At 45.6% G+C, this 20,572-nt stretch overlaps 1 protein-coding gene across 3 annotated transcripts in view; it reads right to left on the bottom strand.

The window, feature by feature from the left end:
* The window catches only part of ctnnal1 (catenin (cadherin-associated protein), alpha-like 1), a 31,973-nt gene extending 11,577 nt beyond the window's left edge, over window positions 1–20,396 (bottom strand). Inside the window, exons 1-2 of one of the 3 annotated variants that reach the window (XM_062486865.1) lie at window positions 20,039–20,396; window positions 2,576–2,765 (exon numbers count right to left, since the gene is read on the bottom strand). In XM_062486865.1, coding sequence (XP_062342849.1) covers window positions 2,576–2,765; window positions 20,039–20,134 — 286 coding nt within the window. In that variant the 5' untranslated portion in view covers window positions 20,135–20,396. Of the gene's footprint in view, window positions 1–2,575; window positions 2,766–3,191; window positions 3,210–5,064; window positions 5,274–20,038 lie in introns of those variants that run through there. The other 2 variants (XM_062486867.1, XM_062486866.1) reach the window with 2 other exon arrangements.
* Window positions 20,397–20,572: the final 176 nt, after the last annotated feature.

Here is a 20,572-nt window from a genome sequence, read left to right as displayed (position 1 = left end):
ACTATCACCCACTCTGCTTAACAAGTGGGCTCTCAGCATGCAGAAACAGTAAGGAAGATATGAACTGATTTAGGGATTCCATCCAGGTCCAGTTCCGAACAAATAGACTTATACATCTAAAAATAATGATATGGTCATAGCTGTGTCCTGACTTGTAGGTTCTGTATGGTGTGTACTGTACTTATTCGTGAACTTGGAAGTTTCTTCAACATTCAACATCCAACCAGAGTGCCTCCTGTAATGGCAGAAATTCAAGCGGCACTGTGTAGATTTGAATAGTCAAGAGATGGCGGTTACAATAAATTTATTTTGCTTATACAGATCATGATTTAACAAAGTACTTTGTGATCAGTCATAACGAAGGAGGTGCTAGCCACAGGTCGTTCGCCAGAGTGATCCAGAACAACCCCAAAACCCTGCCTTATATAAACTTTAGATCAAATGGTTTTTCTGAACTCTGTGATTGGTCAGCACTGCTCAGTGACAGTTAAGACAATATAACCCCCCAGGTCAAGTGACCAAAGTCTTTTGATGTCACGGCTCTTTCTCTAAATGAGGACAGTAAAGATACCCTTAATGAAACACAAACAGGACACAGGACACAATCTCCTCGGCCAAAAGGTCAGGGCTGCTAGATCAACTGAATCCATCTATCCATCTCCCTTTAGGCCACAGAACTCAAACATCCCCCAACCTCTGTGCCCCTAGCTTCTCAATCAGGCATCATAAACCAATACCATAAATACCTTAAGACCAACTGCAACATCCATTTGTTTAAACACAACCTCAGTCTATTAAAAATACATTCTTAGTAACTATATCAAAAAATGCCATTACACTCCTCAATCTAGCCGAGTTTGCACACACACACACGTATGTGATTAGTTAGGCTCACTAGCATTGAGCAGATTAAAAGGTACCATTGGGCTTGTGTTGCGCCCCAGTCCTCCTCTCCCTCCATCCCAGGAAGCCGCAGAGCTGCGAACAAAACTGATATAATCGCATCTCTCTTTAATCCCTAAAAAGGTGCTGTGCTCGCCATAGAAGGAGGAGACGAGCAAACAGAAGGAAGAGGGGAACACATGAGAAGAGGCGAGGAGAGAAGGAAGAGGGGGAGGGGAAGAAGAGAAGGATGAAAGGAGGAGGAGAGGGGGGGAGGACAGGTGAGGTTTTCCTTCAGGCGAGGTATCGACAGCCTGTCTGTCCCTCACCACACTGTCTACCTGGAGATTTACGGCTCCCTCTCCTTCCATCACAAACCTGGCTTCATCTTCCAATGAAAACGTGGGTCGGGAAAAGTTCACTGTTCTCTCTTACCGACGCACCGGGAGAGGAGGAGCATTTTGAGAAAAGACGCAAGAAAAACTGTCAAAAAGTGGGGGAGAGGATTGACCCGTGGAATAAATTGGTCACAGCGGCCCGAGAACTGTTCAGAACTTCCTGCGCCTGGCGCCCGTTCCCGCCACGCCGGGCCCTCCGTCTTTGTTTGGGGTTCAGTATCTTTACACATCAGCACACTGGGGGATTAAACGCACGGCTAAACACGCTGGTCGCCCCCCTGGCGTAAACCTATTACCCTGGTGTTTGGGCTACATTTTGAATCCTGTGAGATATTGTTGAGGACTCAGCAGGGTAGCATTTGGTGCTTCACTGAAGGCCCCCTGGTGCTGCTTCTGTCCACCTGTCAGTAAATAAGAAGTTTCAGAGCTAGCTAATAGAGTTTCAGAGCTAGCTAACACTCTCCATGGGGTGCTAGCTAACACGCTGCACCCCATGGAGAACCAGATAACAGCTACAGGACTGGACATTAACGGTAGCTCATGCTTATTCACGGGCTCACATGCACACACATTCACACAAAGAGCCACAAACAAAATCAAGCACATGAGCACACACAGGGCAACGGTGGGCTATTCTGAGAAGCATTGTATACAGACAGATGAAGGGTTCACATGCAAGCGGTATTTTTAGCTTGGTTCTTCGTGGAAAAGTGTTGAAAGAGACACAAAGGAAAACAGCTGCCTGTCTGCCACACACACACACACACACACTTCAGAATGGTCTAGAAGGCAGCTGTACCCAGAATGCCCTTCATAATGCCAGCAGCCTGGTGGCATACAAACAAACCAGCCACCAATCAGAAATCATTGCTGGGCACTTTCCCATCCGAGCATAATCAGTTCTGCTTTTCTCCTCAGGCTGTACAACAGAAGCTCTTAAACTCCACTCACAAGCAGAACACATTTTCTCTGCAGATCATGCAGATACAAGGGTGTATGGGTAGTGACTAGACTCGTGGTAACATCTTAATGAAACGCCTAAAGGTATGATTCATCAAGGCATGCCTTTTCATTTAGTCAGATAATTTACGATTGCCTCCTAAGCTATTCCTAAGGATGTTATATTCAAACTATGTACTGTATCATAAGGCACAATAAAAGCTTCAAAATGTGATTCCACCAAACCATTACAAACTAACTTCTAAATGCAGGCATTGAAGTCTTACCAAACAAACCCAAAAAGGCAAAAACATGAAAGGCACCAAGGTGCACCCCTGAGGAACCCCTGGTCTCACCTGCGCGGCGAGCCTCGAAGCACGCCTGGCCCATCTCATCCTTCAGCTCCTCGTTCTCTGCCGCGATGGCCTCCCCCACGGCCACAAAGCGCCCCACAGCCACGTTCACGGCCTGGCCCACCCTGTGGATGGCCTGCAGGGTGCGCTCAGACTTCTTGAGCTTGTCTTTGTGGTTGATCAGCGTGGTGATCTGGAGTGGAGCCGAACACACACACATAAACACACACACACACAGACAGACAGACAGAAAGACAGACAGACAGACAGACAGACAGACAGAGGTCTCATCAGTGAGATGGAACGTTGACAGGGGCTTCAGTTTTAGAGTAGCTGGGTTCTGTTCACATGTGTCTTAGCAAAGAGAAACCATTCAAAGCTGAGAGCGGTGGAGAGACAGGTAGGGATAACCAGCTGTAAACCAGCAGGTGGTGGAGAAATCTCCCACATCTCAGCATCGTACCTGTGCATAAAACGTTTTTTCCCACACACACACACACACACACATCAATTTCACGCTCTCTCCCACACACATACAGATACACACACACACACAACTCAGGTGGGGCCTCTTAGTGCTGATCGAAGACATCAATTATGCATACGTCGAACCAATTACCATCAATTATTCATTGATTGTTTCCGTTCTGGTAGGTAAAGCCTCTCCAGCACAGTTGGAGCAGGTGCATTCTGGGGGATGATCATAGCAGATCTAGATTTATTATTCATATTAAGACACTCAGAATGCACGAAGGTCTATGCAATAAGTCGGATGAAGCTATATGACCCCCGTTGAGACGTTTTGTGGAGTTAAGCCATGGTAATTGAATGGCGATAATAACTGCTACTGCAGAAATCCTCAAGCCGAGTCCAGATCAGACAGGTCAATTATTCAAACTTCAGTATTTAAGGGATATGAGTGTCGAACACCATTAGGTTTCAAGTAAAAGGAACATTACAGTAACATTTACATTATAGTCACAATTAAGAGCCTCTGGCTGTGTGTGCGTGTGCGTAGGGGTGTGTTTGTGTGTGTGCATAGGGGTGTGTGTGTGTTCATAGAAGGTCTAAAGAGGGGGCTGGTATCGGTGACACAGACACACTCATAAGGGGGAGGGGGGCGAGGCGAGGGGGAAAGCAAATGTGTGACAGACAGAGAGAGGGATCAGACAGACAGAAACAGATTGATTGATAGACAGATAGAGGGTAACTGTAGTGAACAGGACCAGAGGCCCTGTGTTTTAGCAGCATGCAAAGCAAACAGGGAGACCCGATGGGAGCTTCTTCTGCGGAGGATCAGCACGTGAGACCCCAGGAGCCCTCCCTCAGAGAACTGTGCGTGTGAGCCATAGAGGAGAGGAATGAAGCCTGTCGTTTCCTCCAGGGGGACGAGGGGACACTGGGCTGAGCAAACAGGAACCGCAGGGTGGGGAAACATAATATTGATACAGAGGCATGCAAGGAGAGGCTACTGTTTGTGTGTGTGTGTGTGTGTGTGTGGTCAGGGGGTGTTTCGGTATGCGTTACTGTGTGTGTTTGAGTGTCTGTCGGGGAGGAAAAGAAAGTTCACGGGGCAAAGTCGAGAGGAGGAGAAAGAGCGAGAGGAGGAAAGAGCAGGGATAGACACCAGAGAGAGGGAGAGAGATGGAGAGGTTAACAACATAGAGACTAGACAAACAGCCACAGTGCTGCTCGAGCCAGAACTCAGAACAGTCACTCAATCAATGTTCTCCAGCCTCTCCAGGTCTGAACAAGGTTCAGAGGTGAGGGGAGCGCTGTACTTTGTTATTCAAGGCTACGCAAGGACACGCACTCTCAAACAAACACACTCACACACATTCTCTGTCTTTCTCTCTCTCTCTCTCTCTCTCTCTCTCTCTCTCTCTCTCTCTCTCTCTCTCTCTCTCTCTCTCTCTCTCTCTCTCTCTCTCTCTCTCTCTCTCTCTCTCTCTCTCTCTCTCTCTCTCTCTCTCTCTCTCTCTCTCTCTCTCTCTCTCTCTCTCTCTCTCTCTCTCTCTCTCTCTCTCTCTCTCTCTCTCTCTCTCTCTCTCTCTCTCTCTCTCTCTCTCCCTTTCACGTGGACGTGCACACACATATGGGAATTCTATTCTAAGTGCATGTAGTCCGACTTAGACAACCCCTGCATTCCAATACAAACCTGAGAGAGCAGGGAGACTGACAGAACAGAATACTTGTCAGGGATTCAGTGGACCAAAGAAAGATGTTTGACTAAGTCTAAAGAAGAGCTAAGGTTTCTTTTCCCTCTGACTTTACCCAAACAATATCTAATCAAAGAACAGTGTATGTTTTCAGAGCTTGCAAGATAAACACATTGTTTGCAGAAAGCGTAAACTCACATACGCTCTCTCTCACACACACACACACACACAGCCAGAGGGTGCAATTGGCAAAGCTTGTGTAAGACTTCCGATAACTATGTCCACTCAAGGACAAATCACCACACAAGGAAACGTTCATTGTTTCAGGCCTACTGTTAACTATAATTATGGCGCGCAAAAGTACACCACCACCCAGAAGTGGAAGACGTGGTGAGCAGGAAACAGCACTGAACAACACGCTGACGGACTAGAAATCAGATACACTAAAGCAGCAGACCCTAGTGACTGCCTCCCTGTGGTTACAGACTGGTAAAAGAACGCTGAACAAAAGGTAAAGTTTGACCTTACCAGTGTCATTCTTTTCTCTCCTGGTGTGTAAGGAGTGTGTGTGTTTGTGTGTGTGTTTGTGAGAGAGCTTTTCATTGTTTAAGAAGTGTGTGTGTGGCTAAGACAGAGGGCTTGGTGGGAGTGTATTAGTATTCACAAAGAATAGGCCAGTAGTACTGCAGATATAAGAATACGTTAGAGATGGTTCTCCAATGGGGAGATCAACACTAATTAAGATTCTTGGACACCTTGGCAAATGAGTGTTTTCTCCACACAAGCATCATTAAAATTCAACGATGACAGTACAGTACCACATCAATTAAGTTCTCGCTCCTCTGGCTTGTCATACAACTCGGTGCGCCCACTAGCTGAGCCCACAACGCTTTGAAACAGAAACTACAAACTCCTTCAGCCTTCCCAATGCTCCGTCCCATTATGAGACAGTTTACGGCGCTCGGGTGTAGAGAAATGTTTCAGAAAACTAGCGAGGGAGCGCTTGTCTTGTCCAATGTAACGTAATTCCGCCGGTTTCTCTTGTTTAGGGGGATTGAACCAAGGTGCCCTTGAAACAAACAGGCTCTCTGCTGGTTGATGCTGAGACAAGGCCGTTCGCAGGGGAGAGGGGATAGAATAAAAAAGAGATGAAAGTCGCGCTGAATACGCACTTTAATGGATGAACAAATTCTTTCCAAATTGGCTGCGAGCGGATGGGGCTCAAAGCGGCCGGCTGGACGACAGCCAGACACAGAGAGAGATGGTAGCGTGTGGGAAAAGGCAGGTGAGAGAGACGGGGAAGATAATTAAGATCAGAAAGTGGAACGAGGACTGTGTGTCTGACCTGCGGGAGAGGAGTACGAGGACATATTATTACAGGCCTGAGGCTGTTACTGCTACTGTCCATCGATGAATACCGACTACTCCACCACTCCATCTCTATAACTTGGCCTACTCTCTATTTTTTCTCATGTTTCTCTGACTTTCTTTCCCTGGTGGTCTTCCTCATCCGAACCTCTAGATCAGTAGCCCACCCCAAATCAGAAAAAGAATGGTTATGACAAAGTCAGGGTGAAGAGATCTCAGACCATGCCAATTCCCTATTATCCAAAACAAAAATCCAAACTTTAAGATTTGTAAACACAGACTCTTTACGCATGAATCACTCCCCCTTTCCCACCAAAACTTGTTCCTCTTGCTTCACGCCAGAGGAACAAGCAGCAACAAACACAGTTTTCGTCCTACCTGGCTTGATCTGTGAGCTAGCTCCATGGAGCCCGGCCCTGTGTGAGATGGTTTAGCCATGCATTCTTGAAGGCTTAGCATGCTAGGCTAATCCTCACACAAAACTTGCCTGGCTATGGTTTTCACTGTCCATTCTACATGGGATTGTTTCTTCTGGTTAGCTACTTAGCTAGAATGACAAGCTATAGGAATAAAAAGGCTTGCACTCAGTGGAGCAAGCCGCTGCCCGAACCTTAAGGGTTTTTCAAAAACAATTGACTGTAATGGGGACAGGAAGGGGAGTCATTTAAGGATATGACTCATACACAATCTTCTATCAACCCATCTGAGTGATACATCATCATTATAAGGAGGAGGCAGGGGATTGAAGATAAGATGGGGGGAGCGAGAGGGAAAGTTGGTTAGAGTCTCTTATCAGTAAACACAGCCTTGGTCCACTCTAATGAACATGTAAAAAACAAGACCAAAAAGTGCCCAAGAGTATTGAGTCACTGATATCAGAGCAGTTATCTCTCGTTCCCTACTAATGACTAGGATTAGGATTCAAGTTTTAACTGATCCCAGACCTGTGTACAGGGACATTTCAACCAGACGTGCTTGTCACTTGGTGCTGCTCTTGGCTGCCGGATCCAGACCTCTGATTGGGCGGCTGCTTATGTTGATTGGATACAGATGGCCCTCTTCATCTGGCTAGATGGATGGTTCCGGAGACAAGAAGGGGAGAGTGAACAAGCTCATAAAATGCCATCCAATAGATGTCAGGGATATAATAGCAACTGATTGGTGAGAAGGGGTGGAATGAGGATGGCATGAATGGTGAGTGGCGGAGGTGGCAGTGGGTGGGGTTCAGTCTGGAGAATCCCTGCTTAAAAAACCAACTGATGAATGTCAAATACTTCTTCCAGGCCATCGGGTTTGACGTTCGATATCGTCACATATTTGAGCCTTCTGGGAGAAAAGGGCAACGCTTTTGGCCAAGCTATCACAGCTGACATTTGAATACGCCGCACAATGTGACCTCAGGGGAACCAACGGAAACCAGAGCGGTTATCATCAACGAGGAGAAAAGAAGAAGAACGGCTTCATTGTCAGCTCTCGCTCCAGCGACAATCCAGAACTTTCTCATGTGAATCTATTATTCTGTCAGCGATCGATTTTTTTCAAGTTAGGCTAATATACAATTGCGTAGGGACAAATACATGCATGTTTTCCATAGCAACAGTAACGGGTAGATTTAGATTAGTGCTGGTTCACGCAATTGGATGAGATACCCCTGATAGGACATCATACACCGAACACCGTAGATGCAACTGGACAGCATATTGATCCAGGAGGAGCCCCTTGGTCTCCGGGAGCAGGAGGTGTGTGTGTGTGTGTGTGTGGGCGGGCAGTAGTGAGCACAGGTTACCCCCTTATGGGAGTGCAGCTGTAGAGGCAGGCATGTGAAGGACGTGTACTCATGCTGCCTGGTCACATGCACCTTCAAGCAGCGACTTCTCTGCATACACACGTAATCTCGCATAGCAGACTACACACACCTTACACACAACAGGAAAAAACCTTCACACGGGGTGAAAGACATGCACTCACCCACACTTGGATTCTATGGAATACAAACGTACACACACACGCACAGTGCACACACACCCACATATACACACACACACATTCAGCAGCAGAGTACAATGCACTCCTTTCATTCCACCCGGCGCGTGATTTCCAGGGTGGGAGGGAGAGGGAGAGAAGGAGGGAGGGAGTGGGGGACATTCAGGAGAGACCAACGCCGCAAATGCAACGTGACTGGGGTGAGACTCTCGTCCCTGGCCGTTTGCTGAACTTCCGACGCCAACCTCACCTCCCTCGGAATACGGGCATCCGCAGCCCACTCGGCCCAACACGTGAGACACCGGGGACACTAACCCTCGCTGAGGAAGCATTCTGACCAAGCCTGCGGGACTCACCTTGGTATACCCCTCGTTTCTGTATGAACAGACACCTACGTGTCTCTACCATGTGGCCTCCTCTACACTGCTGGTGCACCACTTTCCTCTGCATGAGTCAGGGGGCCTGCTCAAAGGCTGTGGACGTGTATCTGTCACTGAAGGTTGCTGGTTTGAATGCTAGCAGATTTCCGTTTGGGTGCTACAGTGCCCAACGTATTTAAGCCCAAAATCACAGGCCTCAACTGACCCCTCCTTTCAACTTATCTCTTAACAACAGTGGACAGGGAATGTCTACTGCTGGATCCAATGTGGTCCCACGTCAAACAGGCCCTGCAACGGATGCCTCTGCTGGCATGTTATACCAAACAGAGTTGGTGGGTGCCTCTCCAGGTTTCCAGCAACGAAGAAAACTGCTATGTCAGCCTCCCTGAATCACACTGTTCTTACTTGGAACCCCAAATTAATTGAAATATGCATATTTGTTTTGTGAAATCAACAGAGGGTGATACAGAGCACTTTAAATGCCCCTGCACGGAAGACGATGTCAGTATTTGAAGTACTGTAGGTGCACCCGATTTATCTGTTCAGGCAGATGTGGAACAATTAAATAGTTCCACTGGCATCAAATAGACATGCAAGTCAACATAAATAAAGCTCAACTCAGGAGGAGTATTTTTGAATGCCAAGGAGTTCACCAAGGAGATCCCTAAAGACTTGTTTAAGCATTTTGGTTCTTTAAATAATAAACCAATAAATCTGCCTCATACATCTTCCATGGATTCATTGCGTGTTGAGCCAATTACCAGTACAACTACATATCCTGACTGTCATTACAGCCTGGCATCGATCCATAGTGCTTCGCACTCAGTTCAAAAGGCTCATCTCTCCTACCTCAGAAAAGAGATTAACAAATGGTCTATTTAAAAGGAAAATCCAATACTCATCAATCCAACTCATCCCAGAGAGGGTATGCAGCCTCTTACTGCTCAGCCACTGCGTGTTGCTCTCACAAACAGGAGGGAAGGCTAACAGCAGAGATGAAGGGAGGCGGAAAGCTCCAAGAGTGAGGCTGTTGTACGGCCTTCCATCTTCTCTGTCTGAATCGAATGGGGAGCCATCAGGTATAAAGGAGACAGAGAGGCCGCCGACAGCCTCGGGGTCGACTCCATGACCGATGGCTCCATCCACAGCTCAATCAATCCTGGTGTGACGCCCTGGCTTGACACGTATCACACTGAGCAATAGCGCAGCGGACATGGTTGGGGGACTGTGCTGTCATGTTATGCGTGGCCTCGCCCGAGACTTGATCCGCTAAACCACCAAAGGTAATGGCCGTGAGCTTAAGCTTAGCAGGCTAATGTGGTCTGATGTCACTCAGCTGACCCGAGGTTGAAATCCCCCTGGTCACATGCGCACTCTGAACCTCCACTTCTCTTCGAGAGGGAGGCATGGCCCCAGTCACATTTCTTTTACTGCAGTGAAAACTCTGAGGAACACGCAACAGACGATAAGAGAGCAGAGCCAACGCCGGAACAGGAGCAGACTGGCAGGCAGCTGCGATGAGAGAGATAGACGCAGGAATGGATGTAGGTACACAGTAAGAGGCAAGTGATAACAGAGGGGAGAGGGAAAGAGAGAGGAGAGGGAATGAGGGGACAGACAAGAGGACAGTGAAGGAGAAGAGGAAATAGAGATTGGAGGGACAAAGGGAAGACTGATGGGATGGATAAGACAGCAAGAGAGAGAGAGAGAGAGAGAGAGAGAGAGAGAGAGAGAGAGAGAGAGAGAGAGAGAGAGAGAGAGAGAGAGAGAGAGAGAGGAGATAGGGAGAGAGACAGTGGAGTACAGTGGGTTACGTCAGAGAGGGGAGATGAGAGGAGATAATGTGAGGCTTAGTGGAGTCTGCAGTGTCTCTAGTGAGGTTGGGGGGGGTGGGAGAGGGGGCACTGAAGGTGTGGCAGGGCAGAGGAAACAGTGGGGCTGGGAATCCATGCACAACTGATTAACAATGACCACAGGAAAAACTCAACGACTGATCCTTTATGGGGACTTCTTCATGACACAGACAGAAACCCCTCTGGGATTAGAAACAATGCTTCCATTGAACATCAAACCACCACACTTCTTGTCGTTCCTTGTGGCGCCTGTAATATTAGTACGGACTAATACCGATGTCAGCCTGTTTCTTTCCATGCCGCGATTAGAGGTCTTGCATTGCTCGTGGGGGATGTTAGCAAATCTGAAAAACGTTTAGATCAGAGGAAGTCTTGCATCATCTTGTATCAAAACCATATCAACACAATGTTCTACACTCATTTAATCCCTTTTCATAAGCAATGTCACAGAGGGCTTCACAAATGCCTACAGATCAGCACCTTCAATCAACCTAAATCCTCAGACACTCAATTCAGTTTAAATACAACTTGGATTACCATCATGTTCTCACTGATTTGACTGAAATGTTAAATATTACATTCCTATGACTTAAGTCAACGTCTAAAGTGTTCCAAAATGTTTTCTTCTAGAATTTATAGAAGTCATGCTCACAGCTCTAATAGACTTTTCTATAAACACTTTTCCTATGAAATACAAGAGGGAAGCCCAACTGCAAAGCTTCTAATTTATTGATCAGTGGCTACTTATATAGCTAGCCATGCATTTATAATTCATATACCCCATAAATACTGAAGCAGGGCTAGACTCTTGTCTACAGGACCAGTGTGGGCACCTTTAAGGATTGGAGGCATGTCACCTCAGTGCCAAAGACTCAACACCACTCTCAAACACATCTGTTCAAGTGGTAAGCAGTAAAGAAATCAGTTTTTGTTTAGTGGACGATTATGCACTTAAAAAGGGACAGTGAACAGGAAAGAAACGTCAAGTCAAAAAGTTTTGCAGAACACAAGGAGTATCGCTGTCTAAACATCAACTCTAAAATAACCTTTTGGGAATTACTGCCTGTGCCTGTTTGTTCAGTTAAGGGAGATAATGGCTCTGGCCTAATAAGACACTTTACACGTCCTGATTATCCCCAATGTAGACAGACAAAGCAGGACGTTTCACTCGTAGCAGCAGGCCTTTTGGGAGGCTAGACAAGACAGCTAAGCAGTGGGATTTTTGGGAATATAATATAACTGAGGAAAATAATACGTCTGCGGCTGTGGTTGGTTCAAAAAGTCACTCTTTTTGATCCTGTAGTGAGATAGCTGCAGTAAAACACTGCAGAAGAACAGTCTGACCGGACATATTACATCAAGGTGAGGTCTCTTCTGTGACACGGGCCTTTGCTTCATTTAACAGGACGACTTTCTCCCTCTACAGAGACTGTGTTTGAGTACCTTCCATTTTCAGTAGAACAGTACTCACTGATTTGACAAGACCTGGATGGCTACAGCTATGCAATTATAGAGCGGAACACTTCCATTACCCAGTCCCATTGATTTAAATGAGCAATTACTTCAAGGAGGAGAGGAAGGATGCTTTTGAATGTGTTTGTATGAGGCCATTTCTATCCCACTCTTCCCCCAAAGGAAATGATCCAAGACGTATGATTGGGCCATCCTCTAATTACATAAACCAATTATTTAAAAGGTCATACACTGTTATTGAATAAGAGAGCAAATAAGTTGTGCAGGACAGAGTTGGCTACTTGTTTATACTGCCGTTTAAGACAGCCACTAAACAAGTCAGGTGTGGTTAATGGTTCCAGGGCGGCTTCCTTAGAATCCACTCTGAGTGTGTTCGAGATTTGAATTAACGTGACCAGGGTGAAGCAAACAAATTAAAGCCGACACTGAGAAAACTCACCGTCCTCATTGATTAAAAAAATAACCACCGTCGTAAAAAAACAAAAATTTTATTATAAATAAATGATCAAATGATCCATAACCGACTTATTCAGTTGAGTTCATCCCCCTCACCTGATCTCCTAACTTAATCACCTTGGACATCTCACAACAACAACGTATCCCATGGAGAAACTGACCCTTAATCTAAATACTTGTCACTTGGTTCATTGTCTGCCGTCCGGGGTAATTATAAAAGCCTCACCACGCAGTAATCCCCCACGCCTTGCCAAGTCAACCGCAAAAACATCCCATCAGTCTTCATGACTTGTAATTATAAGTAATGGACAAACACCAGAGCCGAGCGAGCAGAGTGTGAAAGTGGCTTAAGACGGCTTCCCAGAGCATGAGCACACTCTCGTTGAATCATTGAAGAGGCTGGGAGATGGCCGTCGTCTTCCTACCTGACCTAACATGCAGTGAGAAAGCCACATTCATTCCTGCAGAGCTAAAAAAAAAAAAAAGAAAAAGGGATGTGTTTGAGGGTGATAGGTGAGGCGGGGAGGGAGAGAAGGCTTTTGTCACTAAGCGATTGAGATTGAAATCTAATGCAAGCCGGAGTGTCACGCGAGAAGCTCTTTTGAGGCTGTGTTTTCTCCTGAGGGGAACCTGACAGTGAGCTGAATTATGTTGATGAGACACCCTGGGTTTTCTCCCTTTCCCTGTCACTCTGCTCACCATTTCTTCAGAGATCAAAAGCCAGATGGAAGATAAGATGTCAGGTGTGGGAAAAAGTTAACATGGCTACATATTATCCCCGGGGCATTAAAGAAGAAGAAGAAACATACTTCTGAGAGGTTCTGTGACGTCGTTAACGTCGTATAACTTTAAAAGTGAATGATTACATCAATATATCACTCTGAAATGTGTACTGTGCCAAAGATCAAAACCTAGAAGCTCTACAGGAAGAAGAGAAGCCTGACAGATGATTCATAGATGTCGTAGAGACAGGTGAAGTTCGAGTCCTGGGGGAAATGGCAGTAACTCGTACATAGCTGGCAGCCTGGTGAGTTTCCAGCTCCCACACTTAGAAACGTTGCCCTTTGAACCTGGCGGAGACGACCCTATGGGATAGTCGGTAACATACAACACGCACACACCAGAGACAGGGAAACAGGAGCCCGGCAGAGGAATGTGGGCCTCCCTCCCCTTTTGTGTCCGGAATGTGTCTTGTCACAGACACTCTCTTTCACTGACACACACACACACGCACACACTCGGGGGGGAAAGGGAAGCCACTTTCCCAACATGAGACATACCCATGCTTTCCAGCGTTTTAAGAACCCTTGTATCCTCCAGGCCTTATCTGATCCCTGTAACTCAATCCCTGAGGGGGAGCCCCCATATAAACATACAACACTTCAACCCAAACGTTTTCATGAGGTGAGACATACGTTACTGTATTGAATATCCGCTGTATATCATGCGATCCTGTCTACTGTAAAAGCTCAGATTGAGATAGCTAGGCACAATTACGTTCAGCTAGGTTTCTTATTTAGACAACAAGTTGTGTCCTTTTTACCTCCACAACAGCTTGGAACTTGAGTGGGGGAAGGTGAGAGAGTGACTTTAACTTGAACTTATTAATAGGCGTCTTGGTCTGCATATAAAACTAGTGGGGCCGGGCTGTGTCACTTTCGCTCTAAGCCAGCTGTCAGTCCACAGCTCCAGCCACCCAGAAGGGGCTAGTGACAGGCTGTAAACACAGTGTCCTTGTGGACCCCAGCTCCCACGCTGAACCCCCCGTCCGCGCCCCTCTCTCCAGACACTGTCATCAGCTACTGCTTAAAGACCAGAGGAATGCGCAGCTTCGGTAGAAAAAAATATAAGAAGGAAACCTGATTGACGAAAGCAGGCAGGGAGGCAAGGCAGAGGAAGCTGGTGGGTTACACTAACCTGGATCCTCCGGCTAGGCTTTCCACAAGGCTGTATATAATTAATGAGGTGAGGCCAAGACACCTGGTTCTCAAAGGGTTTGGGGAAAGAGAGAGCCAAGCAACCAAGACATTTTGACAACCTAAATGATGACTTTATCACACATTCGTATACTATGTACACTTTTTATACCATCCTCCCACACCAAAGAGCCTTAGGCTTACCTGCACAAGCTACGGGCCTACAGAGTAGCCCATGCTAGTCCAAGTACAAAGAAAAGCCCCAGGCACTTTACTTCACTAAAGACTATAAAATACTGATATGCTTTATGCTGAGGGGGGGCCCTAAATTGGACAGAACTGAAGACCGCTACTACATAGCTTGTTTAAAAACAGATTTCAGTAAGTAGAGATGCAAACCAATATGGCTAGCTGAAAATGTGAAGATGGAGCAGAAAGATGTGGAGGATAGAGGGGTATATGACTAAGAGGAGAAACCAAGCTCATCTGTCCTTCTCCTTCCAACTCTTTGTTCCATCATGTCAGACTTAAGGTCTTTATAGAAATCATTATCAAGAGGAGGGAAATCACAGACAGCTCTGAGAAAGCAATTAGCACACACAAGTAAAGAGTCCGCGGAATCAAGTCACGTGGGTATAGAGGATAAGATCAGACTTGTTCAAGTTTGGAAAGCTGGCTACTGAGAAAGAGTGAGAAGGAAGATGGAGCAGGAAGGGAGAGAGGTGGGGAGGGAGGGAGGGGACAGAATGGGGGTGATCCCTCAAAGTCACAGAGAGAGGTGTTACCACTAGAGTAAAATACATCAAACGAAAAGTCTGGTGTATCAGGAGAATATTTCTACTTTGGTCATACCTTGTTCCCATACAGTTGGACACTGCTTTCGATATATGGTGCAATTGTAAAGGATTAAAACCAACATGGAACCCAAGGTACTTAAGGTATTCGATCTTTGATACACTAATGGCTGTTCAGAAAAATGGAGGGATAACAACCATACGTGACTGCCGACAGAAACCCAAGTCTGAGGACAGATATCCTAACAAGAGGACATTAATGCATGAATCGCACAGTCACTCTAACCCTGAGGGGCGAAGACCTGAGGCTCTGTTAGTTGAAGGGTTGGGACTCACTTATTTCTCCAGAGAGTTTCAGTTTGGGAAGGAGTGAGAGGAGGCTCAGGGTAGTGAATGAGAAACTGTGAATATGGGGAAAGGTTATTACATGTAAATGATCAGCTTGCAAACAAAAATAATAGCATCTCTCATCAGTTGAACAGGTTGCTTCAGACTCCAGGCTGGCTTTCTACTGGCTTTCACCGCCAGCCAACAGGCATGGTTTACCAAGTAGAAGGCCATTACACACACACACACACACACACACACACACACACACAAAAATACATCACACAGACATACACACTACTTATTTATTATTTTCTACTTTCTAGGTGAGAGGAAGTACCCGGACACACACACTCCTGGGATTGTGCGGCATATTAACCAATGAGAGGTCACCAGATCGACAGGAGAGAGATCCTTTTATCCCCACTTTAGAAGACTCTGGTTGGTAATGACTCCCTGGACAGTACGAGTGGGACGAGAGCTGTCAGAGAGAGGACAGAGGGGAACCAGTGGTCAAGGGGAGGGGGAAGTGAGTGGGTGTTTGTGTGGGTGTAAAATCCACAAAGCAAGCTAACTAAAATGTTCTTTCATGACTAGGACCTCTGTATTAAAAACACATTAACTAAGATGTTTACGGAGTGGTCCAGTGGTATCAGCAACAATTGAAGTACGCTGGTATTAATACCTGCTATCCTTCTCTCTCTTCTGCACTGTACGAAATACACCAGCAACTCTTAATAAGACTTTCTCCACTCTCTACTGTAATACTATATGTTGGATGGGTATAGCTCAGGGGTATAGCATTTCACTGCAGATCTAAATTTTGCTGGTTAAAGTCCTCCTCTGTAAATCGCCTTGAATTTTTTTTAAAGAGTCTGCTGAGTGAATACCTGACATTTTGTTGACTGGCCTTCTGTAGCTTTGAGAGTGCAGTTGACCGCCTGCCTGCGTCACCCAGTCACAAGTAAGCTCATTCACACAGCAGGGTGACTCAGTCTCACTGTGATTCAGATGTTTTCAAGTCTGACCTGATGGCATTGTCACACCGTGTGGGGACAGTGAATACATGCAAGCGCCCAACAAGCCAGAAGGGTCTGAAGCCAAGCAAGGAGCCCTTCAGATGAGAACGGAGGCTTCATATAGCTGGTCGGACATCAGCTGTGAAGGATTTTATCAGATTTGGTACAGGTCCACATCTACATGCTTCTGTTAGCAAAGCAAACCTCGCCACAAGGGAATGCAACCACAGACCAGCATGCTAGACCACACACAGCAAAACAGTGCCTAAAAGCACAAGTACAAACACAGAGCCCTGTATTGTACCTGTCCCTGGAGGTGTTTGGTGGTATTCTTTCAGTGGTTCTCCAATAAAGCCAGAGTCATTCATCTTTATTAGCATCACTGCCGTAAGAAGCAGACATGCTAGGCTAATGTACCTCATCCCTCTGAATAAAGAACCCCTTCACCACCTGGTTGTTTATCATGTCCCTCCACCACTGGCCACAGGACATTACAGGGATTACCTCTTAATGCTTCCCTAAAACTTTCCATTTCAGATTATTTTTTATCCAGGGATAAAAGTGGCCCTAAGCCTATTTCCTTGTCGAGAAACTGTGCACATGTAAAATGTTGACAATGAGGCCTTTTGTGTATGCTGAAGTTTAAGTCAAGTGGTTATCTAACCAAATGAGAGTTCTAAGCAAAAAAAATTCTGAACAACCACTCACTCAGACCTGACCGGAAGGTTTGAGTTGTCATAAATCTTCTATTCCATTTCAAATTGTGAGCAAAAAACATTCTCTTTTATTCTCCTTTAGTAGCAGTTTGGGAAAAAACTGCAGAGTGGCAGCGAACTTGTGCAAGCATGACAACTCAACTTAACAAACCAGGACAGAACGGATTTTCCCAGACCCAATTATAGCAGAAAATCTTTTAAGAAAGCTTGCTTAGTCCAGCAAAAAATGAAGAAAAAAAATAAAATTCATAACGAGGCCTAGAGTGTCACAAGTATTCAAGTTCTCCTCGATCAGATCAAAGAACCAGGTATAATTTCTGAACTTTTCCGTGCCACGAGACTCCTAACCAGTGAACAAAAACCCCCATATAGCCATTCACCCATAGACCACCATGCCTGTTCGAGACAGGGCTTAGGTATGTTTTACCAACACACCTCAATTACCAAACCCAAAACCAAAGCTGTTATTTGACTGATCAGGACTTCAAACAGAAATAACACAACAGTAATCAGGATCTGAGAGTTAGAGAGGCTAGATCATTGCTAATGACTCCACCGATTTAAAATGTTTGAATCAGTAAAGGAAAAGTCCGCAGTAAACAGTCATTGAATGCTTTTTATTTTAAACTTTTTTTCTGTGTGGTGCCTTGAGGAAAAGGCTTTAAAACCAGCCACCTTCAGAGATAATCACTGCCATTCATTTGCATTCACATTCAGGCTCACAGCTGCTCCGGTAGTAGTAGATTCCTATGAAACAAGATCAAGTCGTGATTAACTTACTTGTAAATAAAAAGGGAATTTATGCAGAAAAAAGGTGACCATCTTTGATGGGGTTCTATAAAAGGCCCAAATGATTGTAGGACTTTTAAGGGTATACAGAGTCTGAGACTAACAGACAGAAAGTCAACAAGTCAGACAGACAGGGTACACACTGGTTGGAAGGGTGGGACTGGTGGCCTGATTGTGGGTGTGTGTGTGTCCGGGAATCTCCCAAGCCTATAATTATACCGTGGTGGGAGTGAAGCTGATAACAGAGCTAAGCAGAACGAGGGGTTGAGGTGGGGGGGTGGTTAGGACACTGTCAGAGATCAGCGCAACCTTCCCACACAGGACTTTTACCAGTGACACTGCCCATTCATTTCCTGTCAGACCATCACTCACTAGGAAACACACACGCACACAAAGATCAAGATAGTCCTTTAATATGACACACACAGAGATCACAGATAGACATTTCATTTGACACACGCACGCACGCACACACGCACGCACGCACGCACGCACGCACGCACACACACACACACACACACACACACACACACACACACACACACACACACACACACAGAGAGATCTCCCACAGCAGGGCCAGTGAGTAGCCCCAATGATATCCCGCCCTCTGCATTAACAACAACATCAGCAGATTCAATATGGCATTCAAGAAGTTACTTGAGATTCTCTGGATGTCGAACCAGTGTTGCTATGGGGATGGCATTACACATGCTAATAACTATTCGACTTTTGTGCAGAACGTTATTTTGTCCTTGGCACTGTAGTTGAGAAACAACAGTAAGATGTTCTTTCCACATCGTCTCCACCCAGGGACAGAGAGAATGCTGCCCTACCTTGACCTCACAGGTACACCACCAATGTATATCAATAATAAATAAAGACTCTATAAGATTATAATACAGTATGATTAAGCAGATGGAGGAAATTGTACATGTGATCCGATGGGTGTGAGTATGGATCTACAGACAGTCTATCATTAATACAACTCTGAGCAAGTGATATAAATGTATAAAACATAACATCATTCATGGATCCTGAATCCTACAGCAAGCAGATCTCAAGTGTTGTAACGACAATGCTGTAAATGCCGGGAGTCATTCTGTAAGTGACGCCAAAGGAACGAGCACCACATGAACGCACTGAGGCCATGAAAGGACATGAAGCACCCCTATTCTTGGGAAGTGGGGGTGCCCATCCCATAGGAATTATCTTATTATCCTAATGGAACAGACCCAAGTGAAAGAGGGGACCAAACTGCCAGGGCTGTTAGGGGGATGGTCAGGGACAGGGACTGGTATTGTTTGGAGTTTGTTGGCCCTCAGCAAGGTCCCCCTCTTCTTCAGTTGCAGCTCTTCAACATGATGACATTAGCATGAGAGTTCCCTTCCTCCTCTGTCCAGATCTAACCAACCAATCAGTTCTGAACATGTGAGTGGATGGAAGTAATCTGAAACAGCATGTGTATTTGCCACTGATGTCTCTTAATGACAAAGATAACTCTTTTTCTATGTAATGTGGAAAAGTAGGCTATATTTGTCTTGTTTGAAGCACGAGCTAAAATAATAACAATTCAGTTTAATTGATCAACACGACTTTCACTTTTAGCCTTGAACAATGCCAGTGTTACAGTGTGTCAATGGGAACGAGAGACTTGTTGAATAGGTGAGGAGGCCAACACGTCTTTCGTCATGTTTATTGAAAAACAAAACACGTGCGTCAAAGTAATGGAGGGGGTGGGGTCGGCATACTTCCGTTTCTTAGTCTTGGGTCAAAATGTGTTTGGAGAAAAAGTACTTTTACCACAAGCAAGGACAAACAATGTAATAGAGACAGTGTAATAATGTAACTGTAGCCCCGTGATCGTGCCATAACACATAGCAGCTCAAACAATGCAACAGCGACTAAGGCTCAATGAAGGCTGATAACAATACTAAGTAATTAGGCCATTTCGTTGCTTCTCGCAGTTTGAGGATCAACATTTTCAAGCCTCGAACATGCGGTGATCCCGACGTAAACAAACACAAGCAGAGCCTATTACAAATCGGTGAAACTTGATATTCTACTTGACCGCGCAAAGAGGACATACAGGCATGCAATAACCTACACTCCAACTAGTCTCTACATTAAAAAAAAATGCATATAGCAGTTTAGGAATTAGACAGAGAAACGTGACTACAGCCGTTGATCAGAATTAAACAAAGTTGAAATAGTCTCTAATCACACAACTTACCTGCGAGACCAAAGGAATAAGTGTTTGCTCCACCGATCGAGTTTTGATTTCCAGACCGGAATCGAAGTTCCCACTGCCGCAAGGAGATGAAGCCATTCCCGCCGATCTCTATGACACAATGCTCTACTGAGTTACCGCTACCTGGCAGTTTGTTCCAGCAAAGTATCTTGACTAAGCTAGGAGTTACAGCTATGGTGGGTTTTTGATTGGTTGATTTTGTTATCGATCTTTGATGAATGCGCCAGGGAACAGCACGTTTTAATCCACTCGTTTGCGGTTGTATAGCGTTCGGTGCGTCCGCTAATGTCCATGTAGTTTACTCAACTACGAAGAGGAGAGGACTGCTGCAGCAACTAGGGAGAGTGGGTTGGCTAACCAGGAGACCAGGACACACGCACGCACACACGCACGCACGCTGTATCCTACACCTAATCAATAATCGACTAAACATCATCAGCAGACAATTTATTAAAAAGCATAAACTGTAACGTAGGCTAGTAAGTCAAGACAACTGAATTCATTTTGTAGAACATG

Source organism: Osmerus eperlanus, chromosome 20, assembly GCF_963692335.1.
Source record: "Osmerus eperlanus chromosome 20, fOsmEpe2.1, whole genome shotgun sequence".
NCBI lineage: Eukaryota > Metazoa > Chordata > Actinopteri > Osmeriformes > Osmeridae > Osmerus > Osmerus eperlanus.
This window is presented reverse-complemented; position numbering and strand designations above follow the sequence as displayed.